The sequence below is a fragment of the Acanthopagrus latus genome, chromosome 20, assembly GCF_904848185.1.
Source record: "Acanthopagrus latus isolate v.2019 chromosome 20, fAcaLat1.1, whole genome shotgun sequence".
Classification (NCBI taxonomy): Eukaryota; Metazoa; Chordata; class Actinopteri; order Spariformes; family Sparidae; genus Acanthopagrus; species Acanthopagrus latus.
The window spans coordinates 24251822-24279321 of NC_051058.1; the positions used below are offsets into that span (position 1 = coordinate 24251822).

The window sequence follows — 27500 nt, forward strand, 5'->3', positions numbered from 1 at the left end:
CATACACACACACAAACACACACACACACACACACACACACACACACAGTCAAACAAACCATCATACACACACACAAACACACACACTCTCGTCTGGTACATTTCTGTGTATTTGTACTCACTCTGTACTCCAGCCAGTGTCGCAGCTGGTTGTCTGATGGGAGCTGGCGGTCTGTTCCTGTTAGGATCTGCCCCCTGGGAGCGTGCGCCAATTGGCTGCTGAGACAAACAGGAGCCGTCCGTCACCTCAGGCACATTGGTCACCACCTGAAGGAGGAAAATGGACTACAAATATACTGCAATACAAGCGATACTAGCTGTAGTGGGAGTATGAGCAGTAGAGGTTGTAGTAGTGGTGTATATGTTTAAGTGTCAGTTGTAGTTACACTAGTACTAATGTCACCTTTTGCTCCGCCTCCTCTCCTCTCCTATTGGCCAGTTCCTGGCGCCTCAGTTGGTCCTCAAAATAGCGAAACTGTTCTGATTCGATCTGCATGCGTCGCAGCGCGGCCACACGCTGCCTCTCCTCCTCCAATAGGAGCAGCCTCTTCCCGTCCTTGTCCAATAAGGACGGCTGCAGCAGCTGCTGGCCACACCCATCCGCCACCATGGCCGCCTGACTCTGAGGAAACAGGATCAGGTTTGTGTCAGCTGGGTGTCTCTGATGACCTCGTCTTACAGAGGAGTCCAGATTTCAACACGTTATATAAAATAAATAAGTATATTTACATCACATATAGAAGGAACAGAAGGGAACCAGCTTTACTGGATCTGATCATGATCTGTGTGTCTGTGTGAGACATTAATAAACTTGTCAGTCTGTTTTCTAATCTGATCAACAGGTAATCACTCATGGAGTGATCCAATTGGACAACACTCACACAGGCCTGGGCTCTGAGGTACTCGCTGTGTTCCCTGCTGTATTTCTCCTGAAGTCGTGTCTTCAACTCGTCTTTACGAGGAAAAGCCACTTCCTGAAGTTTCTTAAGAGACAAAGACAAAGTATTACTGTTACAAATACCCAGTACAAATACTCAGACCGTCTCCTGAGATCCAGGGACTGTCTCCAGACATCTGGGGTAAGTCTGTGGATCTGACATCATGTGACCTTGGGGTCTTTTGTTGATTTTTCCAGTCCAAAGAAATCTTTGGAGAGTCTTAAGATGTCTGAAGACAGTGTGATGGTCACCTGACATCGGGGACAGTCCCTGGACATCCGGCACCAGATGCCCCGCGACCATCCCCAGACGCTCAGATATCCAGACTCTGGTGCTTTCAGGTTCACGTACCTGTATGAGGTGCATAATGTTCACAGCAGCATTGTGTCCATGTGCATCCTCCATGTGTGGTTACCTTCATGATGAGCTGTTTCTCTGGGACGCTGCACTGCTGGTAGTCTCTGTGAGCCGGCAGCTTCTCTACAAACAGACTGAATACATAAACACAGCAGTTAAATAACAATGTCACAACCTGTCAACATATCAAAACAACAATGAAAGAAGTTTCTGACGTGATGAACTTGGTGTAGAGGACGTAGGCGTTCTCCAGGCTCCCCTCCTCCAGGTAAACCGCCGCCATGCGTTCCATCTCCACTCCAGAACGGAAGTAGCGCCTCGGTTCGATGTCCTCGTTGATCTCCACGCTGCATCCCATCTTCCCAAGCGCCCGCACGCGCTCCACCGCTGTCAGCGACACATCTGTGTAGTCTGGTTCTGCCGCCAGCTTCTTCTGCACGACACAGATCAGAAAGTAATGACAGTAACTGTAATGAAGTAACTATATTAAAAACCATTACAATCCTGGAAGGAACAACACACTGAGGACTTTAACAGAGACATTCTGAAATAGGAAACTAATAGAAATACTCAAGCACCTCCAACTTGCACTGAGGCACTGAAGCACTGAATAAAAGTACTTAGTTACATTGCAACACAGAAAATTAAGTTTTTTTTGGTGACATCAGAGATGAACATCTGACAGCTGAGCTGAAACTCAGATTTACGGTCCCTGTTGGGAGCCTGAATGCAGCGCTTGTTCCTCTGATCAGCTGTTGTTGGAGGAGAAACACTCCTCTGTTCACTGACGCTCTTTATTCAGGAGGCGACACCAACGACAGAGAGATTGAAGATAGACAGGAATACATGAGTGAAGGAAACGAGAAGGGAAATGAGGGAAGAAGAAGAGCAGAAATATGTTTCTGGGACTAATAAATAACAAATTACAGCTGAATGAGTGTTTTTCATAAAAAATTATTCCAAAATAAAAGTGTGAACAAATAAACTCCAGAAGAATCTGTGCTCATCTTTTAGTTTATGTCACTTTCATCACATTTAGTTTTGGGATTTTTTATAAAACAAAATAAAACACATTAAAGGAACACTTAAATATTTATTTCTGTTTGTTTGTTTAGCTTAGCATAAAGACTGAAAACAGAGGGAAACTGTTAGCCTCAACCTGTGAACCAATCAGCTGTTTTGTGTCCTCGGGACAAAAGTCCAGTTTTGACCCGACTGAGTTTGTTTGTTACAATAAATAACTTAAAATAAACAGAATTTAGATTTTGGCACTTCAGTCATTATGTTCAGCTGCGTTTATACCTTCAGCTTCATTAAATGTTCTCACACAGATCGTTTCATTAAAACTTCTGTGTGAAAAGTCTCAAATCATCAAAGACGAGTTACAGCAAATTGTCTTTCATCTAAAGTTGATTTAATTCACTCATAGATACAAAATACTTTTAATTTGAAGGTCCCACATCACATACACATGCACACACACACACACACACACCACACTCACACAGCCAGTTTACTCACCAGCGCATTTAAGCTGAAGCCCTGTTCCATCGTCATTGTGTGTGTGTGTGTGTGTGTGTGTGTGTGTGTGTGTGTGTGTGTGTGTGTGTGTGTGTGTGTGTCACAGGCTCTGATCTGCCGACGGCCGGCTCGTCCATCTGCCACCTCCCATGATGCTTCACTGCAGGGAGACAGAAAGCATTCTTTTATCTCCTATTTGAGCAGCTAGCACAGTGGCTAAAGCTAACACTCAACAGCCAATCAAAGTGGGCCACGAGTGGCATGACCCTCATCACAGTTACCATGACAGCCCGTAACTAACCATCCTGAGTCATTTAAAAACAAAGAAGAAGAAGAGGGACACAGAACTGACATTGATTACTGATCAGAACCATCAGACGTGCTCCAGCAGGAAGCACTGAACAAATTTGATAACAGACAAAAACCCCAGAAGAAGAACTGCAGGCCGTCTAACTGACAGCGATCATTTTGTTGTCTCAATGTGAAAACTTAAAAATATTTAATTTTCATCAAGTCGGGGTTTGATTAAGAGATTTTTATATAAAATGACTGAAACTGTTAAGCACTTCTCAGAATCATCACAGTTATGAAATAAAGTGATAGAAGAAGAAGGCCGACGCTGACAGAGTCCAAACCTCCTCCACACCTGTCTGCCAGTCTGACATCACACCCTCCTCTCTCTCTGATTGGTCAGCAGAGGGCCGTTCAGGGCCAGTCGGGTCAAACAGCTGCTTGGTTCTTAAATAAACATTTGGGTCACTTCCTGTTGAAGCTGTGTGTGTGTGTGTGTGTGTGTGTGTGTGTGTGTGTGTGTGTGTGTGTGTGTGTGTGTTCATTACTGATGAGCAGGTGAACAGGTGTGACAAGCTGTTACCTGAGCTGCTGCAGGTGTGTTCACCTGTCGCTCAAACATCCTGCTCCACCACATTCAGTTTCAAAGATGACATCATCACAGACATCAGCTCATCAAGAACCACTCGTCCAACACAAACGACCAGCCACCAGGGGCGGGGCCACAGGGGCGGGGCCACAGGGTCATTGGTCCCAGCTGAAATCTGATTGGCCCCCTGAAGTGCCCTGTCCTGTCACTCATCTTTGTCCAAGAGCAATGATCAGCTTAAATGTGGATGCAATTCCACACTCAAACACTAGTGGTGACAATTAGCCTAATAGGAATGTCCAGCGTCAACAAAGCTTACAGAAGAAGAAGAACATTTGACTGATCCCCCCCAGAGAAGGTTTTTCAACCAACAACCAATGGCAGTCTACGCTTTGAGGAGTTTGTTGGTAAGTCATAAATCCCTATTTTCTCACAGCTGTCACATAGCTTAAGTCTGACAAACATTAAATTAAGAGGCAAAGCAAACATTAGTGAACAGTAATGTTAACTGAGGCCCTACCTGTGTGTAGACATGAACGTCAGCATTTCGCTAATTCATGTCAGGCTAATTCGTGTCAGGCTAATTCATGTCAGGTTAATTCATGTCAGGTTAATTCATGTCAGGTTAATTCATGTCAGGTTAATTCATGTACATCTTTGTAATTTGCATTTGTGTGTTAACATTAACTATAATGTTTGGCAATGATAGAAAATATGAAAAGAAAGGGTCAGTCTCAGGGTTCTGCCAGTGGCTGACAGAGAGCAGGGTGAGCATTTTTTTAACATATTAAATACATTAAAGAAGTAACATAAATTAATAAATTAGTGCTGTCAAACAATTAAAGTAGTTAATCGTGAATAATTAATTGCATGTTTCTATCTATTCTAAATGTCCCTTGATTTATTTTTGTCCCATTATTTTTTCATATTTTAATGCTCTTATCAACATGGAAAAGTGCAAATGTTTTTTTTTTTTTTTTTTATTGAAATACAACATTGGCAAATAGGGCTATACAAAATAAAATTACAAAGTGCAGTTAAACCAGGGCTTAATACTTTCTTTCTCTCAAGTTTGCTTTGAACATAGCAGTTCATTCACCAGAGGCTCATCAACCCAGCTGCTTATTTCAGAAACAAAGAACAGTAACGGTTAGGTTACCAATAAAAAGTGAGCCTACTACTTATTTGCTTTGAGCCAGTTACTCAAACAGCTGTCCAGAATTGCCACAGGCCCCTGGTTTTGTGAATGAAATAGCTGGGTGCGTTCGATAACGTAACGTGTGGGTGTGACTCCTGGGTCTCTGTAGCCTCTCATAGGGCCACTGGGCCAGATGTTCTTTAGACTGACAAGCCACTGGGCCAATCGTCACCTCTCTGCTGTGTCTGCCGCTGAGTGCTGTGGGCCGAGCCGATGCATGTCTCTCTCCCTGGGCCGGGAGAGTTATCATAGTTACCAGGGCAACGTGCAGCAGAAAAAAATGATAATAATTTAATAAATAAATAACGGCCGTCCATCGGCCCATTATTGATCGTCCCACCAGGAAAAATCCCGGTACTCCCGATGGCCAGTCCACCCTGCAGCAGCAGTTCTCTCCAGTGCGTGTGTGTCCAAGCGTGTGTGCATCATGACGTTAGGCTACGAGTCTCGCGCTCGTCATCCACTCAAAACGTAACGTGCCTTCTACTCTTTGGCCAGCTAGCAAGCCCAAACATCGTGCCTGTCATTTTGCTTCCGGCCTAGCTAGACCAGGTGTGGTGCTGTAGCTTTTCTAACGTCACTAGTGGTTGCAACACGTTAATCTCACGGTAAAACAAAAAAAAATTGACACCATTAAAATTGGTTTGTGTTAACTCCGTTAATAACGCGTTTAATTGACAGCACATAATTCAAGACAACATGATTCTGATTCAGCTGCTGTGTCTGCCAGCATCATGTCATGCACATAAACTAGATACCTCATGTGCGTAGATACAGAAAGGATGGATTACTGAATGAGCCTGAATGGCACAAGACGTCCACAGGCCCTGAAGCCCAAGTCATTGTGTGTCACAAGTCACTACCTAAAGAAGTCAAAAAGCAAAAGGCTATCAATCTTAACAAATTTAGGTATTGCCCTTCTCCAGCTGGCCATCCCAAAAAGTCCCCAAAATACAGGAATTCACATCCAATAATTCAGAATTCACACCCCCATTTTTTTTTGGGGGGGGGGTGCTCATGCATCTGTGACCGGGAGGTAGTAGTTCATAATCTGCCACTGTTTTAATACAATTTACACATTTGCACAGGTGACTCCACGGTGGTGGGAGGGGCCCCAAATCAAATTCTGCTTATGGCCCCCAAAAGGCTTGGGCCGCCTCTGCACACGTCACACTGCTGGTTTGACATCTCTGTTCACATCTCAGGATCAGTTACAAAAGATAAATGTGGGACTGCTCCTTTAGCTTAACTTCAAACACTCAAACATCTCAGCTGAGACTCAAATCAGCGCACACTCACTCTACTGGTTTCTGTTGACACACACACACACACACACACACACACACACACACACACACACACACAGTACATGTACCTGTGCGCTGATGTCAGTCTGACGTCCACAATCTGTCGGCATCACTGGGTCCCGTGCTGCCCATAGAGACAGTGAGGATCTGGATCTGGATCCGGACTCGGTCCCGGGTTACATAAGCAGGAGGAAGCAGGTAAGAAAATGGCTGAAAGCTCCGGCTGCTGCTGCTTCACACCGACTGACGGTGATAGCGATGGAGGAGCTCAAAGATCGTCTCCGAGCAAAGATGACTCTCTTGCGTCTTCCGGTTTCACACAGCTGGCGGAGTGCGCATGCGCCCAACTGCGAGCAGCAGATCAGTAAGATGTCTCACTCTGACACATTCTCCTGACACCAAACTGATCCAGCTGCAGGCAGCCATGTTGGATTTTACATTAACAGTGACGATGGTAACGAAGTACACTGACTCAAGAACTGTGTGCGCCCACTTCATGTATCTGATCACTCCAGTATCCAGTTGCTTTACAGAGCACATTCATGATGTGGCAGATATTTTACCACCAGGTCCTCTGTCTCCCTCTGCTGGACCCGGACCGCACCGCAGCCTCCGAACTCAGTGAGACTCAGCTGTGTCGATCAGCTGTATGGATCAGCTGTGATGATCAGCTGTATGGATCAACTGTATGGATCAGCTGTGATGATCAACTGTATGGATCAACTGTATGGATCAGCTGTGATGATCAGCTGTGATGATCAACTGTATGGATCAGCTGTGACAATCAGCTGTATGGATCAGCTGTGATGATCAGCTGTATGGATCAACTGTATGGATCAGCTGTGATGATCAACTGTATGGATCAACTGTATGGATCAGCTGTGACAATCGGCTGTATGGATCAACTGTGTTGATCAGCTGTATGGATCAGCTGTATAGATTAGCTTATGGATCAGCTGTGTCGATCAGCTGTGATGATCAACTGTATGGATCAGCTGTGTCGATCAGCTGTATGGATCAACTGTGTCGATCAGCTGTATGGATCAACTATGGATCAGCTGTGACAATCAGCTGCATTGATCAACTGTATGGATCAGCTGTGATGATCAACTGTATGGATCAGCTGTGACAATCAGCTGTATGGATCAACTGTGACAATCGGCTGTATGGATCAACTGTATGGATCAGCTGTATTGATCAGCTGTATGGATCAACTGTGTCGATCAGCTGTGTTGATCAGCTGTATAGATTAGCTGTGTCGATCAACAATATTGATCAACTGTATGGATCAGCTGTATTGATCAGCTGTCAATCAGCTGTATGGATCAGCTGTATGGATCAGCTGTGACGATCAGCTGTATTGATCAGCTGTATGGATCAGCTGTATTGATCAGCTGTATGGATCAACTGTGTCGATCAGCTGTATGGATCAGCTGTATGGATCAACTGTGTCGATCAGCTGTATGGATCAGCTGTATTGATCAGCTGTATGGATCAACTGTGTCGATCAGCTGTATGGATCAGCTGTATTGATTAGCTGTATGGATCAACTGTGTCGATCAGCTGTATGGATCAGCTGTATTGATCAGCTGTATGGATCAGCTGTATTGATCAGCTGTATGGATCAGCTGTATTGATCAGCTGTATGGATCATGTAGTTTTATTCTGTCTCATCTCAGCTTTGTGTTTTGTTCCAACTTGTTTCTTTGGTCTTTGCAGTTTTTGCTTCAGGCTGATATCAGTTGTGACGCACTTCCTGTTCTCCTCAGCTTGTGTCAACTTGTCTGAGATCAAAGTTTTTATTAAAAGTCGCCAGATTCAAAGATCAATAGATTGATTAATCGGTTGCTGATGTATGGATCAGTTGATTGATCAGAAACGGTCTGAAACATGACAGAGAACAGATGGTGATAGATTTCTGTCTGTGCAGTGTTTCTACTCGGACCATGATCTGTGAAGCTACACTCACTGAGACATGTACCGGAAGTACCTACTACACAATAAAAGCACAGGGTCAATCAATCAATGATAAACGTGTTGCAGTCTCTTTTCTGGACATGATCGATCATATTTATGACGTCAATTCACAGCTGAGACACGCTGAAATAATAAATATTAATTAATGAACTGTTTTTAATAAACAGCTGACGTGAGTAATATCTGTTATTCTGCAACAGGAGGACTTCAACAACGTTTTAACCCTGTTTTTATTCACAGTCACAGTATTTCTACTCTTATTGAACTAAAGTACTTTTTACCACCACTAGTCATCATGAATAACAGCTTGTGTTCATAATGAATTTAATAAAAATAATTGACCTTTATTTGTCTTTTTTTCTTTATCGACACATTTAAACACTGTTGTGCACAAAAATGAAATTATGATTAAACTCACAAGTAAAAGTTGAATTATTCCAGAAGGAACAATTTTGATTCTGGTTCCAAATTCAAACATTAAGAAAAATAACTTTATATGTGATTTTATAATTAAATAAATCTCAATTATTTATTCTTTCCTGTTAACAAAAGTCCTGAAGAGCAAACACTTTGTTTTTACGTTCTTTATTTACGATGTTTGTGTTATTGTTTTGTGTGAAACATGTCTTTGAAACACTGTGAGAACACGTGTCACATCACTTCGTTTAAGAACATAAGAGTCAGGTGTGAAAGTGAATCTTATTTTGAAATGTGTGAGCGGAAGTGCTACTGCAGACGGCGTGTGTGTCACTTACCTATCCAGGTGTGTCGTACCGGCGAACATGGGGCTGGTTTACTCGGAGGTAAGAAGACAAACTGTCGGTTTTCTCTCGTTAATATTCACCAATCATCCTCATCATTGATCACATTATTCTATTGATTTTCATTTAATTGATTTTCACTTCCGGTTTGTGTGGCTGATCAGCTCGCAGGTGAAGATCCGTTTCACCCCCTAAAGGAGTGATCGCACCTGAGACAGACAACATACAAGTCACAGAATGATTAGTACTCGAGTAAAAGTCTTCAAGTAGCTGTTGTGTTGCTTCCTTCAGTGTCAAAGTAATCGATTACATCCATGAGTACACTGCAGCAGCTGTCTGCAAGTCTGGGATCAGGATCTGGGATCAGGGTCTGCAGTTTCAGTCTCATATGGAGATGATCAGAACCACATGGAGAGAAAGAGGATAAGAATGTGAAATATTTCAGAGAACTCAACAGGAACTGGACATCCTAAGACCTCTACATCCATACAGAGTGAAGATGTATATAAATCAATCAATCTTGATTTGTACTGTGCCAGTTCACAACGTGTGTGTGTGTGTGTGTGTGTGTGTGTGTGTATAAAGTGTTCCCGATGGTTCTCCTGATAGAAACTGAACCAACCAGTTCTATCAGCTGATCACACGGTCACCATGGAGACAGTCTGAGGCTGACAGTGTCCCTGAGACAACAACTTGATGCAACTCCTTCTCCTTTCTCTTCCTCCTCCAACTCCTCTTCCCTCCTCCTCCTCCTCCTCCTCCTCCTCCTCCTCAGCCCTCCTGTCAGGCAGCATATGAAGGAGACGTCCATCAGCTGTATCACCTCCTCAGTAAAGACCCGACTCAGCTGAACGTTCAGGAGGAGCACAACGGAGACACGCCCCTCATCGCAGCCTGTAGACATGGTAAACTGAGGGTGGTGCAGTACCTGCTGGAGAACAGGGCTGACGTCCAGCTGACCAATAAGGTGCTTGTCCAGATGTGTGATGTCATTGTGCTCTTGCGTCACCGGCAGTCGTTAATGTCTTTGTGTGTGTTTGTGTGATCAGAAACAGAGGACGTGTCTTCACTACGTGTCCAAGAGGACGCTGTCTCTGCTCGATTACCTCATGGTTGCCATCCTGATGCCCATCCTGCTGCTTGGGTACTTCCTCATGGTCAGTCAGCACACGCTTTACCTTGTCCTCACTTCCTGTCACGTTTTTTCATAAATGAACAGAGGGTATGATTCAAGTCAAGACAACACAGTAAGTAGTGTGTGTGTGTGTGTGTGTGTGTGTGTGTGTGTGTGTGTGTGTGTGTGTGTGTGTGTGTGTGTGTGTATAGCTACAGAAGAGGAGGCAGCAGGAGGCTCTGATGAAGGAGGTGCTGAGCAGTAACATCAACATCCATGCTGTCGACTATGTGAGTCTGAAGATACGCTGGCTTCAAACGTAGCTTCATGTTAATTTAGCCTCATGCTAACTTAGCTTTATGCTAACTTAGCTTTATGCTAACGTCAGTGTTAAATTAGTGTAGTTTTATCATCACTACCTTTAAGGTGCGTTCCATTTAGCTTAGCAGTCAGAAGTTGGAGCTGGAACAATATTATTTGGAGCTGACCATGTTAAAGTACATGAAGTCAGAAAACCACTTCCTGTTGGTGTGTCTGACTTCAGTGAGGTTCCAGGTAAACACGCCGACCAAACCCTCCCAGTTCAAGTAGAACAAACCATGACACACCTGAACCTGACCTCTTGACAGTACAGAGGTCATGTAGGGTACAAGTACCCAGATATTTTACTTCATGTTATTAACTTCTAAAAGTTAAGCTCCTCCCTCAGTGTCCACAGTGATTGGACGTTGTGTTTTGTGTGATTGTGTGCAGAAGGGGAACACAGCTCTTCATTACGTCTGTCAGAGGAAAAGTCATCGTCTGGTTCCTCTGCTGCTGGAAAGAAAGGCCGACACAAACATCCAAAATAACGTATGTACACAAACGCATCACAACAACAAGGTCTCACATCATCAGGCTAAAATCAGATGTCCTCTTCTACAGGATGGAGAAACGCCGCTGGACATCGCCACACGACTAAAGTTCACCAAGATTGTCAACATGCTGAAGAAGGCACACTGACAGACAAACAGGACGGACAGACAGACAGACGTCACTTTAGGAGCTGAGTCTCATGTTCTTATGAGTGTAAAAATGTGTCAGTAAAGACAAATCTCAACCTGTTTCCACAGTAAATCATTAAAGGTGCAATATGCGAGAATCAGCCACCTGTTGCATTCATACTCCCATCAGAGAGGGGCAGCATACACCAGTTAAGCTCCAGTGAGCTCAGATAACAGTGCAACTAGCCAGAGTACTGGGGGAGTGTCGGTGTTGTCACTGCCAGCACAGGAGCTTTGGAGTGCTTGGAACAAAGAGGTTTTTATGCCTGGCTCTAGCTGGCTGACATGCTAACTTCTGCAACACAATACACAAACATTATAACTTCAAAACTTTTTTTTTTTTAATTGTTTCAACAAAAATTGTTACAAATTGCACCTTTAAACCAAACTTGACTATTTCGTCAGCTCTGAATTTCCCTCAAAAAACTCTGGAAAGTTCAAAGTCTTCTGCAGCAGCAACTCATAACTACGAACTTAGCTTCATGCTAATTTAGCCTCATACTAACATCTAACATCAGTCTTCAGTTTCCTTTCATCACTATATTAAAAAAGGTTGTTTATCAGTTATCTGAACATTTACAGCCACTAACTGCAGGTGGAACTGTTAACTGACCAAGCTAATGTTAGCATGCTAACATGTGACCTGTTTAGATTTAAAGCACTAATATACGGTAGTGAACAGTTGACATGCATGAGCTGAAACTCAGTATGGAAGATTTAAATTAACCTTTGACTAAATTAAAACACTGTACTAAATGAGTAAACATCAGTTAGCTTTGGATCATTACATATTTCCCTCTCATTATAAAATGTGTGAATATTACTTACCGTACTTACTAACACTAACCCTACTTCTTTGAATGTACAGGGTTAGACAGGAATCAAACTTGTTTACAGAGCTGTGGATGTTCACAGGTCTTTACTAGCTTAGATATTTTAGACTTTTGTGGATTTTATTAGAATTTCCCTGAAAGACCTCCTTTTAACTAAATCTTGTTTAAAATACAATTCAGCTGCTGTGCTGTAGAATAAAAAGAAATATCAAACAAACAGGATGAATTTTTTTACAAACTGTATTTTCACTCACTTCAACCAAAGTTGTCGGGACAGAGAAGATGTGAGAAGCGTTTGTCTGTAAACACGTCTTCATGGTACACTATGATTTTTTTCAACTCGTTCACATTTTACATCTAAAATGATTCACAATTACAGCATTTAACCATAAAACTGCAAGAAATTCATGAAACATGTTGAACAGCTTCGAGTGTAACAGAAACAAGTAGAAAAGAAGAAAACAGGTTGTATCTTTGTTCAGTCTCTAGATAATTGAAGCAATGACATGAATCATCTGAAACATTTCAAATTAAACTTTTTCTGTATAAATGTGATTATGAATGAAAACACTTCAGTGTTTGTTTCATTGATTTTGAGTAAACACAAGGTTCATTTTAACAGAAACAGCGTCAGATTAACATGTTTCAGATTAAAGTTATTTTAACCCCGCCCACCACAATTCAAGCCAGACGATTGGCTGTGGCTGCTCTTAGACTGACTGACAGCTCTTTAATTTGAGGATTTATACTAAAAAAAATATTTATTTAAAAACATAACCAAGGTTGGTGATGCTAATGTGACCATGTTAACATACTAAAGTTAACATAAGATGAGCTGGGAAGCTAAGATTAGCATGAGTGTTCTTTAGCCATACTGTTAATGTTACTCAAACCACTCCTGACCAATGAGCAGCCTCGGGGGCGAACATGTGTCAGGCGCAGTTCCTTTATCATCCACCAGGTGTCGCTGGAGGCTTTTCACAATAAGGAGTTCAAGAGCAAGCTGAAGAAATAATGTTTGAGTAAAAACACACATGAGGCAGAAATCGGTGAAAAGTAAAAGAGGTAAAAAGTTTAAAAAAACAGTTTCAGATCCGTGAATATGTACGCAACACAAACACTGTCAGCGGTGTTCCTGCAGCAGCTTCAGGATGGAGGGGAACATCACCTCAGGAGCATCCAGACCCCAGATAAAATCCAGATGGTCCCAGTGCTCAATGTGCTGATGGAAGACCAGGTTACTCACCTGCAGACAGACACACAGGCAGACGCCATTGCGTGAGACACTGAGTTTAAAATATTATAAACCGTTTCTGTATTTTATTTCAGTTAGCTACATTTTTAAGTCTCACACCAGGAGGTGGTAAACTAAAATAATGCTAAATCTATTTCATCTCCACTAGTTAATCAACTGATAGCTGCAGACGGTACTCAGGGCTGAGTCATACCACTAGGTGCTGCTGTCACCTGGCTCCATCAGAGGGCTCACCTGAGTGAGAAGGACAGCCACATCTTTGGGGTCTGCCAGCGTATCTTGTCCCCCTGAGAACAGAGCGGTGGGAACCTTCACATCCTGGACATTGTACTGAGGGGGAGTGGTCTGAGGACGGACACACAGACAACAGACAGACAGGAGGTGATCAGAGCGGTCAGTCTGTGTTTCGTTCACACACCTCAGTTAAAAAGGACGGACGCAGGTTCACTCACCTGGTTGTAGTGTTTCATGTTTCCTGCAGCTCCAAAGTCAAACGCCATCAGCTTGCCTCCATGGACGGCCTGAAGACAACAACAGTGACAACAAGGTCAGCGCAGTTCAGGGGGCGGGGTCAAGGGGTTGTGATGTCATGTCAGTTACCATGAACATCCTCAAAAAAAAATCATCAATTTATCTACAAAACATTGATGACTGTTAACTAATTTATAAAGTCAAAACATGAAGTCTGGTGTGTGTGAGTGTGTTACCTGGGCCCAGTGCACCATGTTCTGGACGGAGGTCCCAGCAGGACAGTGGGTGGTGTAGACTGGAGTCCGAGTCTGGAAACATACCAAGCATGAAGAATCTCAGAGACATGTGAATGATACCTCATCGACACCTCACCTGATATGTTACTGATTAGCTAGAATTAAAGCAGCTGCCCAGGTGTGTTTTTAACAAACCACATTGAGGTTTTTCTCGTCGAAGCCACAGAGGATGAAGAAGACGTTTCCACACAGCTCACTGAGCAGCTTCTTCCCACACACGTGTTCTGCAAACCACTCGATCATGTAGCTCTGAGGCAGGAAGTCCCGCCTACCAAACACATCCTTGAGACAACCAATCACATCATCAGTACATCATAAATCTGTGTTTTCTAAAAGGTGATCCTCAGGTGAAAACAGCTGGCTAACAGGTGATTGTCAGGTGAAAACAGCTGGCTAACAGGTGATCGGCAGGCGATTACAGGTGAAAACAGCTGGCTAACAGGTGATCATCAGGTGATAACAGGTGGCTAAAAGGTGATCCTCAGGTGATAACATCTGGCTAACAGGTGAAAACAGCTGGCTAACAGGTGATTGTCAGGTGAAAACAGCTGGCTAACAGGTGATCGACAGGCGATTACAGGTGAAAACAGCTGGCTAACAGGTGATCATCAGGTGATAACAGCTGGCTAACAGGTGATCGGTCTCTTACCCAGATGAGGACCTCGGGCAGACCAGACAGTTTGGTCATTGGACTGGAGGTGAATGATACAGTGGCTACAGGAGCCAAACCAATGAAAAGCTTGATCTTACTGGCCAGCTCAGGAAGCATGGAGAACGCTATGAATGCTGGGAAATAACAAACAGTGTCACACAGAATAATCAGACACCTTAATCTCTCAGGTGTCATGTCGTCAAGTTTTATCGGCTGTGTTACCTATCGTGGTTCCCTGAGAGTGTCCGACGTAGTAGATCTGTTCCTGACCCGTAACTTTCAGGATGTAGTCTACAACCGCAGGAAGATCCTTCAAGGCCAGCTCATCATGACTGCACACAGACAGGTGTGTGGTGTCAGACAGGTGTGTGGTGTCAGACAGGTGTGTGGTGTCAGACAGATGTGTGTACCTGAAGCTCCAGAAGTCGTCCTGGTCTGGTGTGAGCGTGCGGTGTTTCCTGGACCAGGTGTTGCCTCGGCTGTTTGCCAGCCACACGTCGTAGCTGCTGTCAGCCAGCGTGTAGCCCAGGCTGGAGTTTGGCAGGTTGGTGATCCAGTTACTGCCGGCAGCCAGGAGGCCATGTTGGAGCAGCACGGCCGGCCGCGGACCTGCACAGCACAGGAGACCACTTCCGGTCACAGGACCACTTCCTGTCTTATGACCATGTACTGAACTTGTGTGTGTGTGCGCGCGCGTGTGTGTGTGTGTGTGTGCGTGTGTGTGCGTGTGAGAGACCTGCAGTGTGCTTCAGTCCCTGTGGGATCCTGTTGACAGTCAGAATGTATCCGTCCTCTGTCACCACCTCATGTTCCTCTGCAGGGTAACCCCAGTGTCTGATGATCTCTGACTGCACACACACACACAAACATCATCATCAGAATGAAACTAACAAGAGTCACTGTGTACTCTGTATACTGTGTAATGTATACTATGTACTGTGTGTACTCACAATGTTCATGTGTACTTCAGGGTCCAGCTTCTCCTGCAGTTTATGTGAGTGTTGGTGGAGGTTGGAGACATACGACCTGCTGTCAGTCACAGTGCAGAGCATCAACACACACACCACAACACACAACATCCTGTCTGCCACACACACACACACACACACACACACACACACACACAATAAATCAAATCATTGATCAGGATCAAATCAACTTTCAGAGGCTCAAAGTACAAATATTCAGGTCAGCACTGTGTGTGTGTGTGTGTGTGTGTGTGTGTGTGTGTGTGTGTAGACTTTGATCAGCTGATATCAGTTGACTGATGACATCATGATCACTTCTTCTGTGTTAAAGTTCATTCAGACCTCTTCCTGATTTTTAATACTTGCAGCTGAACTGTTGCCATAGTAACACAACGTGTACTCTTAAGTTCTCTGAAGTACAACGTGTTCTCTGACGTCATGTGTGGTGGTGAGTGCATTCACAAAACACACAGATGTGGAGGACTGCTCCTCTGACCGTCTGAAGCTGCCTGACTGTTTCAGCAGGTTGTGAAATGAACACTGACTGTTTTGCTCAGTGAAGCTTTAATAAATCACGCACGAGCTTCAGTAGAATCAGACGGTTTGAGCTTCCGGTCTTTGCGTCATCAACACTTCATGTGAACACACCGCCGATAATAATCATCAATATTCATTAATAGCGTTATTAATCACTCACCTGACTGCAGCCCGCTGCTCGTCTGACTCCAAACTTCTCTCTGATCACGTGACTGTACTGAACAGACGGAAGAGACCCGCTGTGACGTCAGAGGGAGTAGTTCTCTGTGATTGGTCACATTAAAGCATCTGATTTTTAGTTTTCCGCTGATCAGTCACGACGTTTTTTGATCGACTAGTTAACAAGTTAATAACAGGAACTTTTTATTTCTCTGTTAAATTTAAACAATAAACTCGAGTCTGACGGACGGCCTTCAGAATAAAAGTATGATATATCAAAGCAAAATAACAAACTTAACCCCCTAACCCACTTAGACTAACCTTAACAGGTAGACTAACTTCTAACTTCAGGTAGACTAGTTTCTTTCACTGAAACAAGATTCACACACGAATGCTACTTAATAGGTTTTCCTATAATAAACTCACTATTCTTTATTGGAAGTCGGTTGTGATTTTATTCTGAGGCGATGTGACATATTTTGAAAAGCTCGACCGGATGTGACCCCGGTATAGTTTTTGTTGGCCATCAGCTGTTTCATAACGCGGGAGGCGTGTTTGACTTCTGCTCTTGATCCAGAGACATGTCAGACTAGAACAAATAAACCCGGGTTATTGTTCTTTTTTTGTGTTGATCCGGCTCTGGTTCCGTGCTAAACATGTCCCGGGTTCTGATCGTCGGAGCGGGCCTGACAGGCAGCCTGTGCGCATGTCTACTGAGGAGAGAACTTCAGAACAAAGTCCACATAGTGGTGTGGGACAAGGCGAAGGGCTCAGGTAAGTCAGCCAGATCCTCATTCAGAAATCTGGCAGTTTAGTATTCCCGCGTCTACATTCAAACAACGGTACCGAGCAGAACCTGACTGAAGACACATTATCTGTCAGGAAGACGTCCTCTTCAATTCGGACTGGAAACGATTCATAAATCGAATTTTAATAAGTCAAATCTGTTTAAAGCTAGAAAAGACAGAAAGACTTGGCTGAAAATGAGTCTAAAATCTTCTTCTAGCAGCTCGGTTCTGTTTATGTTCTGCTGAGGACAGAGAGGCTCGCGACACTCACACCTTCATTCGCCAATCTTACTTTGATATTCTGTCATCAAAACACCAACATGTGTTCTGAGATTCTGCTGAGAGATGTCTGACTGACTAACCCTAACAGGCAGACTAACCCTAACAGGCAGACTAACCCTAACAGGCAGACTAACCCTAACCCTGTCTGTGTGTCTGTCTGTGTGTCTGACAGGGGGCAGGATGTCCACCAGTCGTCCTCCGGACTCTTTGTCTCACTCAGCTGATCTTGGTGCTCAGTACATCACAGCCACGGCGGCCTACGCTCAGTCACACCACAGGTACGGCCCTCACCTGTCTGACCCTCACATGTCTGACCCCTCAGCTCAGAGCTCAGATACACAACCATCATCAGCACATATTCAAACTCTGCAAACTTTATTAGACTGAGTAAAGCTAACAACCCATTTCCTTTAACAGCCACTCATCATGTGAGCTATTATTGTGAAGGTCTTACTGTGTGTGTGTGTGTGTGTGTGTGTGTGTGTGTGTGTGTGTGTGTGTGTGTGTCAGTGTGTACTCTGAGCTGATGACTGCTGGTGTCCTGCAGCCTCTTGACGGTCTGGTTGAAGGACTGAGGCAGAGAGACGGCAGCACGGACTACATGACGCCACTTGGCATGAGCAGTGTGGTCAAACACTTCCTGTCTGAGTCAGGTACATGCCCACCTGTCTGTCTGCCCACCTGTCTGTCTGAATCGGTCGAAAGAGTTGTGGTCAGACGTGATGAACACCTCGGGTTCTGTTCTTCAACGTGAGACTGGAAACAAACAGCAGATAACAGAATCAGAGCTGCAGAGGCATCTAATTAACATCACATTATAATTATATATCTGTGACAGTCGTCCATCAACATGTGATGTCATCAACATGTGACGTCACCTGGACAAACAGGAAGTGGAGTATAAAACAGGAAATGAATGCGTTTTAAAAATGAAGTGAGTTAAAGTTGAATATTAACAGTGATGTTTGTTTTCTCTGTGAGGAGCTGATTTGTTCTTCGAGCATCATGTGACCGGCCTCTATCGCCGTGGTGCATCATGGGAGGTCCAGAGGAAGGCGGGAGGCAGTGAGATGTTTGATGCCGTCGTCCTGACGATGCCAGTGCCTCAGATCCTTCAGCTGCAGGGAGACCTGGGCCACAGTGAGACTTTCACACAGCTAGTAGACTTAGACATTTATTTATCCCACATCGGGGAAATTTACTCGTCACAGTAGCAGATGAACAGACATACAGACGTACAATGAGTACAGGACTTGGAATACTAAAGGAATACTATAAAAGATTTGAATAAGAGAGAAAGATAAACTATAATAAAATAAAATAAAAATATAGAAAGGACAATATGCTATGTGCATTGTCTATACAGGAGGCAAAAATGTGCATTATATACATTTAAATAAAATGTCAAAGTATTGCTTTGTTGAGGTTGGGTGCATAAATAGTGTTTAAATACAGTGTTTACAAATAAACAGACTCAGTGTATTAATATGAATATGTGTATATATACAAAATATTAAATAGTATTTTTGCACAGGTTAAATTGCACAAGATGGCGGAGGTAGAAGTGTTTCAGGTCAAACATCTAGGAAGATGTTTCACTGCTGCACGAGTACTTTTATTTACTCTGTATACTTGAATTACACGTTACTGATGAATAGCTGATCAATACTGATGACACCTGGATTACCCAGCATGCTCTGAGAGTCCTGACAGGTGGAAGAAGTATCAACAACAAAATACACACAGTACAGAGTACAGTGTGTAGTGATGTAGTTTGACCAGTTTGTGATGTCACAATGACTTCAAGATATTGATCATTCAGGTTATTAATTATAGAATCTGTCTGAAACAGTGACATGAACAGAATCAGCTGATCTAAGGGCTTTTATTTTGATGAGGTGACAAAATGAATGTTTCCTCCTGCAGCATGCACACGCACACACACACACACACAGGATCAATAACCTTCCTCTGATGGTAAATGATTCCCTTGTTTCAGATCTGACTTCAGATCAGGTCTTTGTCAGATGTGAATCATGACGGTTTTAACAGTCTTCGGCTTCGTTAGTTTTGATACGAAAACATAAAACCAACTGGAACTTTGTTCTCACGAGGGCTGGGTGATAAAACAATAACGATACCTATCGCAATAGATATGTGATCAGTATCAACAGAAAATATGTTCAATAGAACATTCAATAATTTCACTTAACAGGAAGAAAACCCAGATCTGGAACCATGCCATGCCTCATAACTGCTTTAACAAAGGGACAGCGTGGAGCAAAAGGAGAAAATGAGTGCAACAGCACAAGATTAAATTGTGGATATAAGAGGAAAGGTCACGTCACCAGTTTGGCAGTATTTCGGACAGTGTTTTCTGTGTATATGTGCATTCAGCTGGATTATCTGCGCTGCTGCCGCAAAGAACAGGACATCATTTTTGCAGGTTTAATATCGCGGGTGAATGGCTAATTTAAGTTGCACACAGTGAAGCACTACACCTTAAGTTATCTTGAAATCGATTATTATTGTCATTACTGCTATTTATAGAATTTCTACAAGTCACTGTTTTTAAGTTGAGTGCCTGAAATCCTTGTCATCCTATTCAAAGGCTGCAACAGGCGACTCATCGAACCGCAGTGAAGTTAGTTTCAGTTTGGATATTCGGTGGATATTCACTCGGGTCCAGCCGCGACTTCTCTGAGGTTCTCCCAGTGTCAGCAGCAGGAGGACGCTAGCTCACCTCCCAGAGCCTCACGCTGAATCACTGGACACTGATTTAGGGACCATCATTACATTTTTTTGCATAAATATATTAATACAAAATAATTGTTGTTTCAATATCTTTCATGTCATGTGACCCAATGACTCCAAACCAGCAGGAGATTGTTTTAGTAAACTGGACACATGAGACACACCTATTGTTATTGTGCTTCCTCTATGTGATATAAATATTAATATGCAGAAATGATGATTTTTTTTTCTCAATAGCTTCCATGTCATGTGGCCAACTGACTTCTGAAACAGATTCTGGTTCTACAAAAAAATATACTAATAAAGAAAATAATGGTAAAATAGTTCTCTAAGAGGTTCACATATTTTCAAGCAGCAATGTCAACTTCTACTCTGTTTTGTCTCATGTCTTCGATTCTGAAATCCTGAAATAATGTTTTTCAGAATTCTCATCAGTAGTCACCATTTAAAGGGTTATTTTTAAAAAATGTCTTATTTCAAATAGGTTAAAAAAAATCGATATCGACTGATATGATACATGTGATACATTTTTCAGCCATATTGCCCAGCCCTAGTTCTCACATCATCAGAAATCTTCCCCTAGAGTCAGAGTGAGGAGGAAGACCAGAGGTGAAGCTCTGACTGACCTCAGCACTCAGCACAGACTCTGGTTCTGGTTCTGGCTGTGGTTCTCTCTCTCCTCTGTAACATTGATGAAGTAAGTCCATTTCCCCTCCAGTTCCAGTCAGCATTCAGCAGAACAGAACCTGGGAGTCCGCTCCGGATCACTGCTGCAGTCGGGCTGATCGACAGAGTGCAGATAAGTTACAAAGTCGACTCTGAGCTCTGCTACCGTTGGATCAGAACCTGATGAGCCTCCCGGTGTTTATTCCTCCAGAAGGTCTGGATCTGCTCCAACTCTCTCCTGCAGAGCTGGAGGCTCTGAAGAGCTTGATTCTCAGATGATCAGCAAAGGTCTTAAACAGATATATTGACCTCTCTCTCTCTCTCTCTCTCTCTCCTGTCTGTCTGCAGTGCTGTCTGTGGAGCAGAGGCAGCAGTTAGACGGGGTCGTGTATTCATCTCGTTTTGCCCTCGCTCTCTTCTTCCCTCCAGACGTGGTCTTCAGTTTCCCCTGGGCGGCTCGATACGTCACCAACAACCGCTCCATCTGCTACATAGCTGCAGACTCTCGCAAACGCAACGCAGGTCTGTCTGTCTGTCTGCTCACCTGTCTGTGTCCTCCTCTGCCTGTCTTACTTAACATGGATAAGCGCAATCTAGCATGAAGCTAATTAGCTTTACTGTTAAACTTTGTGTCATTTCTACCATCTACAGTCTGTTTGAGTCACAGTTAGATTGACAGGAGTTACCTCTCTGTGTGAAAGACTCAGAGGTGGTGCTGCGGTGCTGATCCGCCTCTGGAGATAGAATTAGAGGCACAGTATTGGCGAACCGAACCAGTGTGAATGGATAAGTTGGCTGCGCGTATGGAGGGCGTGTCGGTCTGACTGTCTGATAACTACACAGGTCCTTCACTCAACTAAATAAAGTCCTCCCGTCTGTCCTCCTGTCTGTCTTCCTGTCTGTCTTCCTGTCTGTCCTATGGATTCTTCGTCAGATTTCTGCCTGAAAACAGCGTCTGTCTGTGGTTTGTCTCCTTCACTGTTGTGTTGTTGTAGTTACTGTTGTTACTGCTGTTATTATAAACTGTCAGCAGGTTTAGAGACACACATCGTCATCATGACGTCACGCCTCTTTAGGAGCCGCAGCACCGGCTTTCTGTGTGAATAACACCGCGGTTTGTCTGCTTCACTGTGTAAATCAACGTCGGTGGAAAATTGGCAAACCAACGCTGCGGCTGCGGAGACGATGCAGCGACTCTGAGTAAAAAGGGCTTGTGACCTACTGAATGTCTGTGTGTGTCTTCAGACGGTCCCGGTCGAGGTCCGTCCCTCGTCGTCCACACCAGTGTCCCATTCGGCGTGGAGCACCTGGAGAAAGACAAGGAGGATGTTCAGCCCATTATCTTACAGGAACTGCACAAGCTGCTTCCTGATCTGCCTCAGCCAATTAGCATCAAGTGTCAGAAGTGGAGGTACTCCCAGGTGAGCCATCACAGGTTGTGAACGGTGAGAAATCCCACAGACTTTATGACCCTGAACTGCTCCCAGCAATGGTGCGTTTGATTTAAGGTTCCTTCCGTCCCCTCTGCAGGTGCTGACCTCAGTGCCCAACTGTCCGGGTCACATGACCATCCATGATCGCCCGCTGCTTGTATGCGGTGGCGACTCGTTCGTCCACTCAAACTTCGACGGCTGCGTGGAGTCTGCACTGAGCGTGCTCAGTGTGCTGAAGGCCTCGCTGTGAGGCCGCTGTCCAGCCGGAAGTGACGTCACCAGAAGGATCTGACTTTGACACAGGTCAATAAACAGTCATTAATGAACAATCTAAATGTTCTGAACTGATTAAATCTATTTACATTTAACACTGGTTATATTTCAATTATTTGTCTTTAATGAATACAAGTGAAGGTTTGTGAATGGATCAATATGTTTCTTATTTTAAAGATCTGATGTTTATCAGAAGGTCAGTGTGACAAACTGATGTGACCAATAAAGTGTCATCATGAGGTCAGTGTGTGTGTGTGTGTGTGTGTATGTTGGTGTTTTTGTGTGTGTGTGGGCTCAGTAGTGCTCCTGCACTGCATTGTGGGAATATGAAACGTAAAGCTGATCACAGTTTAAATAAAGTTTTATTTGAATGGATTTCAGCCGGACGGTCCGATTGAAACGTCTTGTTCCTCAGGATGAACTGATGACATCATCAGCTTTAGCTGGACTCTGTTTATGATTAGGTCATGCTAGCATGCTAACATTCTAACACTAAGACGACAGAGCTGCATCTTTATGAATCACATCGAGGTGTCGAGCAGAATACAGATTTACTAAATAATAATGATTATGAATATTAAACGTACTGTAGTCACCAAGTACAAGGAAGCTAAGAGCTCTACAGATTAAATTAATTTATAACAAGCTTACAGACAATTTCTGTCTTTTGAATAAATCAAGTAAATAAATGTAAGCGCTTTCATCCAAAACAGTTTAATGCTGTCAAAAACAAATCTGTCACTGAAGTTATGCTGTGGAGTTTAAGTGTCTGTCCGACACGTCTCTGGGTCAATAGTGAAGAACAGAATATAAAATAATGGCAGCAGAACCATCAGACAGTTAATCAGACTTGGAAACTGAACTTATTTGTTGTCTCTGTACTTGTACTGAGCACAATGACAATAAATTAGAATCTGATCTGATGTGCTGGTCGGCAGTTTACATGTCAGCTGCCGTCAGTGTGTGAACATCTGTCTGGGTTACTGTGGGTCACTTTGGACTGAAGCATCTGATAAATGTGAATGTAAACGTCCTCACAGCGAACACAGAGACTCATCCACTCACTAGTCCGTCTTTACAGGCCACTTTAGTTCCACACTGTTCTAACTCTGACTTTACAACTTGTACACTGATCAGTTTATAGAAAACCTGGATAGTAATTGTGCAGTAAGACTCTTAGTGGTGGAGACGTTTCAGTCATGTGACCGTGATGTCGTCTGTTTGTAGCCTAACATTAGCTTCTTACTGCTACACAGTTAATGTAGCTTCAGACATCGCAGAGTGGAGTTCATCTGTGGAGATTATCTGGATCAATAGAACCTGGACGGATCAGAACCTTCAGATTATTCTGTAATAATCCAGAATACAGTTGAATAATCTCAGGCAGGATGGAGGACCAGGAGCCAAGTGGCTGATGAGAGTCAAAGTTTTTAAGATGATACAAATGTGAGAAACAGCTGCAGATGTTTATAAATAGTTTATTCACTTTACAGTGTTTTTATTTCATTATAAAAGGAGGAGGGAAGAAGAAAGGAGGAGGAGGGTCACATGGTGAGCCAGGCTGTCACCATGGAAACTTCTGTTTGATTGGTTACAAAATCAACAGCTGACAAATAAAAAACACACAGTCATGAACAGAAACACGGAGGACTCACGACAGCTCTCTCCTCCAACCAGAGACCACACCTGTCCTATGATGTGATGAGGGGGTGGGGCTTAAATGGTGGCCATTTTGAAAGGTTTATCACCTCTATCAGCAGGTTGATCAGCTGGATAAACTGAAATGTTATCTGTTTAAATGAAGCTCTGTTTTCAAAGTTGAAAGACTGATGGAGGTGCTGCTGTGCTCAGAGCAGAGAGCTGTCGGTGGGTGGAGGAGCTGCTGTCGGTGGGTGGAGGAGCTGCTGTCAGTGGGTGGAGGTGTGGTCACACCTGCGTCCTCACTGTCCTTCTCTCATTCACTTCAAAGAAACAACAACCTGAATTTGAATGTTTGGCAAATAGAAACACTGACTGGGTTTGAAATGTGGCTCCATCATTGTAGTTCTTTATGACTATCTACCAAGACATGACTTCCTGTTTTGAGTTCTGGTGTGACCGCACCTTCAGGCAAAAAGAAGAAAGAAAGCGTTCATTCTGGCAGGTTGGTGATGAGATGTAAACAGAGAGTGGTTCTGATCCGATGACTTAAAGGAGTCTGTGATGATCCAACAGATTCAGGATTTAATGTCCAGGCTTGATTCATTTCAGGAGCTGCTGCTCTGAAACGATCACTGAGCATTTCAATCCTTCACCTTCGGAACCAAAAACATAATATTGAATCTGACTTGAGGAGAAAACGGTGTTCTGAGTGAACACTGGTTTTGTTAATTCTGTCTTCATCTCCCGATGGACATGATGGCTGAAGGACGTGTTCTCTGTGACCAACAGTTATAAAATGGTCAAAGAAAAGGATACAGAGCACCTGAAACTGTTGAGACGTGGACAGCACCCGCCGGGCCTCAAACACCTGAGATCTGCTCAGTGCAGACCGGTGTGGAGATCAGAACCAGTCCTCATCGACGACAGCGGGACAACTTTCCGGCTCGAGGCTGAACATGTTTTTAAGAATTGTAGAAGCGAGACAATATTTTCATTGTCTGTTGAACCAGAACTTGTTCTGACCAATCAGCTTGTTTGACACACGCTGTTCAGGTGGTTGAGGGTTCAAGTCTCACAGAACCCCAGAACCAGACTTGATTAAACATCTTCACCACCATCGTGGCAAACAATCGGCTGGTTCTGCTTTTGGAGTTTGCACCAGTTTGCAGCTCCACGCCAGTTGTGTTGACACAGGAAGTGAGGCCCGGCCTGACGACACCTCACAGGACTCGGAACAGGAAGTGCGTTCGGACAGATGGTCTCACTGATGTCAGAGGTGCTCGGCATCACAGATCCCACTGGATCAGCACCACAGATGAATTAGAGGCTCGGCATCAGCACAGGCTAGCTTAGCTTAGCACCAGAAAACCCCTACAGGATAAACTGTAGGCCCAACAAGCACTGGTTAATTGTTAGCACAATGCTAGCAGAGGTACATGTGATCACACAGGACACAGTGACCGGTACCAAGTCCATTCTGTTTCTCCTCCACTGACACAAAGTAGGTCAACACACAACAACCTGAAGTGAAACATCTGATTCACAGGAAGAAGTCTTCAGGGTTAAGATCAGAACCACATGTGCTTGATATCACCATCACTAACCCAAACCGACCCGGGTCACTGACTCTGGGTTCAGACACTGTTCTGTTTCATGCTGTAAAATGAAGGAGGCCCTCTGACTCAGCACCACTGAGGAGTTGGTTCCGTGTGATCAGACTCTTTACCGAGCCTACTGGGTCACCAACAGGAACCTCAGGACCCAACCAGAATCATGCAGAACAATAAATAGCCACAGACCAGCGAGAGACGATGACGGGTTGTAGCACCACATGTTGAGACCAAAGTCAGACATCAGAACGAGAACTTTTACCTGCAGAGGGTCATCAGGGAGTCTGACCAATCAGGTGACCCGAGACTAGGAACCAACCAATCAGGTGACCCGAGACTAGGAACCAATCAGTTCTGACCGATGACAGACTGAAGACCAATCTGATGCTAATTAACTGTAGAAACAGTGAGACAGAATTTAAAGTCTACAAGACACTGAAACCAGAGAGACACACACACACACACACACACAAACAGTCCAACAGTCCAACAGTCCGACCACACCGACACGACACTCGTCTTTCTGTCTTCATCCGTCTCACATCCTGCTGATCCACGCTGACCACTGAACAGCACTGACCCCACTCACCCAGCATCCCAGGTATAAAAACCAAGCGCTCCGCACTGGTAGTCTCAGGAAGTTTTACTGCTTGTAGCTCGTTTGTTTTTAGCTTAATGTTGGATACAAGTTCTCAGTAGCTGCGTGAAGACAAACAAACAGAAGCAGTAAAAGTATTTGTTCACAGTATTTGTACTGCAGGTGTGTTTCAACAGTAATGATTGACAGCTTCTCTTCTCCATCGTCAAACCACAGGCTCACAGTCCACATCTGGTACAGACCAGCTCAAACCGTCCAGCTTGGTCCACACTTGACTCTCGACCGGGACGAAGGTTTTTAGAGTAAGTCTGGAGTTTCTTCGGGGTCAGCAGAGTTGGACCACTCCTGACTGGCTGGTTCACACTAATTAGTCCAAACCAGTTCAAATTGGTGCAAACGGGCCAAAAGTCCAGATTTAATTGATTTAAGAGTGAAACGAGCTCACGGAGTGAAGAGTCAGCTTCACTAAATGAAGACTGAAGAGACGGAAAATCAAGATTGGTGCATAAAGTCTCTGGAACTGGGCATGAAGAAGGACACAGGGGGATTGTAGGTATTAACCCAACAAACATGGTGGTGTAGTCACTAAAGAAGTCTACTTGTCTTTCAGTTTGTTTATATTCAAGTTTTATTCTTAAAAATCTCCCGTCTGTCCATTCATCCGTCTTATTGTCCATTCGCTGTCCAGGCCCCGCCCATACATTAAGACCCCGCCCTCTTCACCTCTGACCGTCATGTCATGTGATTGTCCAGCTAAAGATACGAGGGGCGGGGCTTCCGAACTGACCTGAAATCAGTGTCAGAGTCTTCAGGTCAGGCATGGTCCATCGCTTATATTCCCCGTTAGCCAACACGCTAGTCTTTATCTGGGGTTTATGAGTATGTGTAAGTAAATACTGTGTGTGTGTGTGTGTGTGTGTGTGTGTGCGTGTGTGTGTGTGTATGCGTGTGTGTGCGCGTGCGTGTGTCAGACTTTCGTGATCTGATTGTGATGGTCATCTTCAAACGGCTCGTTCTCCGGGTCCGAGTCTGTTGTGTCGGAGTAGCGGTAGTGATCCGGTTCGTTGTCACTGACGTCCGGCGTCACAGAGGCTGACGTGCTGCTGGCGTCACAGTTAGCTCCTTCTTCTACCGTCTTAGTGAAGTACAGCTTCACCTGAGGACAACACAACCAGGTGTTAGATACAG

General features: G+C 44.0%; 5 protein-coding genes and 1 long non-coding RNA gene across 12 annotated transcripts in view; 3 read left to right on the top strand and 3 right to left on the bottom strand.

Annotated features, from left to right (window-relative positions):
* stambpl1 (STAM binding protein-like 1) overlaps nucleotides 1–6833 on the bottom strand; it is a 9555-nt gene extending 2722 nt beyond the window's left edge. The window contains exons 1-7 of one of the 3 annotated variants that reach the window (XM_037080817.1): nucleotides 6270–6833; nucleotides 2817–2976; nucleotides 1511–1728; nucleotides 1354–1429; nucleotides 882–983; nucleotides 404–622; nucleotides 123–219 (exon numbers count right to left, since the gene is read on the bottom strand). In XM_037080817.1, the coding sequence (XP_036936712.1) occupies nucleotides 123–219; nucleotides 404–622; nucleotides 882–983; nucleotides 1354–1429; nucleotides 1511–1728; nucleotides 2817–2852 (748 nt within the window). In that variant the 5' untranslated portion in view covers nucleotides 2853–2976; nucleotides 6270–6833. Of the gene's footprint in view, nucleotides 1–122; nucleotides 268–403; nucleotides 623–881; nucleotides 984–1353; nucleotides 1430–1510; nucleotides 1729–2816; nucleotides 2977–6269 lie in introns of all 3 variants that reach the window. The other 2 variants (XM_037080818.1, XM_037080816.1) reach the window with 2 other exon arrangements.
* LOC119009499 lies at nucleotides 498–1347 on the top strand. The gene is made up of 3 exons (XR_005071745.1): nucleotides 498–640; nucleotides 843–1002; nucleotides 1136–1347. It is a non-coding gene; the product is annotated as an uncharacterized LOC119009499 (long non-coding RNA).
* Nucleotides 3971–11198, top strand: ankrd22 (ankyrin repeat domain 22). Of its 2 annotated transcripts, none has more exons than XM_037080825.1 (6): nucleotides 3971–4103; nucleotides 9715–9906; nucleotides 9989–10096; nucleotides 10266–10343; nucleotides 10807–10905; nucleotides 10978–11198. In XM_037080825.1, the coding sequence occupies exons 1-6, from the start codon at nucleotides 4074–4076 to the stop codon at nucleotides 11053–11055; spliced, it is 585 nt and encodes a 194-aa protein (XP_036936720.1). In that variant the 5' UTR covers nucleotides 3971–4073; the 3' UTR covers nucleotides 11056–11198. The 2 variants fall into 2 exon arrangements, with proteins under 2 accessions (XP_036936720.1, XP_036936721.1); XM_037080826.1 differs by lacking the exon at nucleotides 3971–4103 and adding an exon at nucleotides 8834–8981.
* A 953-nt stretch (nucleotides 11199–12151) lies between these two features.
* Nucleotides 12152–16372, bottom strand: lipf (lipase, gastric). Of its 2 annotated transcripts, none has more exons than XM_037080819.1 (11): nucleotides 16269–16372; nucleotides 15554–15687; nucleotides 15340–15451; nucleotides 15014–15212; nucleotides 14826–14935; nucleotides 14601–14737; nucleotides 14087–14233; nucleotides 13892–13963; nucleotides 13637–13705; nucleotides 13419–13529; nucleotides 12152–13175 (listed from the first exon to the last, which is right to left on the bottom strand). In XM_037080819.1, the coding sequence occupies exons 2-11, from the start codon at nucleotides 15680–15682 to the stop codon at nucleotides 13053–13055; spliced, it is 1209 nt and encodes a 402-aa protein (XP_036936714.1). In that variant the 5' UTR covers nucleotides 15683–15687; nucleotides 16269–16372; the 3' UTR covers nucleotides 12152–13052. The 2 variants fall into 2 exon arrangements, with proteins under 2 accessions (XP_036936714.1, XP_036936715.1); XM_037080820.1 differs by having other exon boundaries at nucleotides 15554–15683; nucleotides 16269–16357.
* Nucleotides 16373–16778: 406 nt separating this feature from the next.
* On the top strand, nucleotides 16779–22707 carry rnls (renalase, FAD-dependent amine oxidase). Of its 3 annotated transcripts, none has more exons than XM_037080824.1 (7): nucleotides 16779–17041; nucleotides 17510–17615; nucleotides 17848–17990; nucleotides 18319–18477; nucleotides 21106–21279; nucleotides 22003–22202; nucleotides 22288–22425. In XM_037080824.1, the coding sequence occupies exons 1-6, from the start codon at nucleotides 16924–16926 to the stop codon at nucleotides 22197–22199; spliced, it is 897 nt and encodes a 298-aa protein (XP_036936719.1). In that variant the 5' UTR covers nucleotides 16779–16923; the 3' UTR covers nucleotides 22200–22202; nucleotides 22288–22425. The 3 variants fall into 3 exon arrangements, with proteins under 3 accessions (XP_036936719.1, XP_036936716.1, XP_036936718.1); XM_037080821.1 differs by having other exon boundaries at nucleotides 16780–17041; nucleotides 22003–22178; nucleotides 22288–22707; XM_037080823.1 differs by having other exon boundaries at nucleotides 16780–17041; nucleotides 18322–18477; nucleotides 22003–22178; nucleotides 22288–22707.
* Nucleotides 22708–23925: 1218 nt separating this feature from the next.
* ptenb (phosphatase and tensin homolog B) overlaps nucleotides 23926–27500 on the bottom strand; it is a 12831-nt gene continuing 9256 nt past the window's right edge. Inside the window, exon 9 of the mRNA XM_037082335.1 lies at nucleotides 23926–27468. Within this exon, the coding sequence (XP_036938230.1) occupies nucleotides 27280–27468 (189 nt within the window). The 3' untranslated portion in view covers nucleotides 23926–27279. The remainder of the gene's footprint in view (nucleotides 27469–27500) is intronic.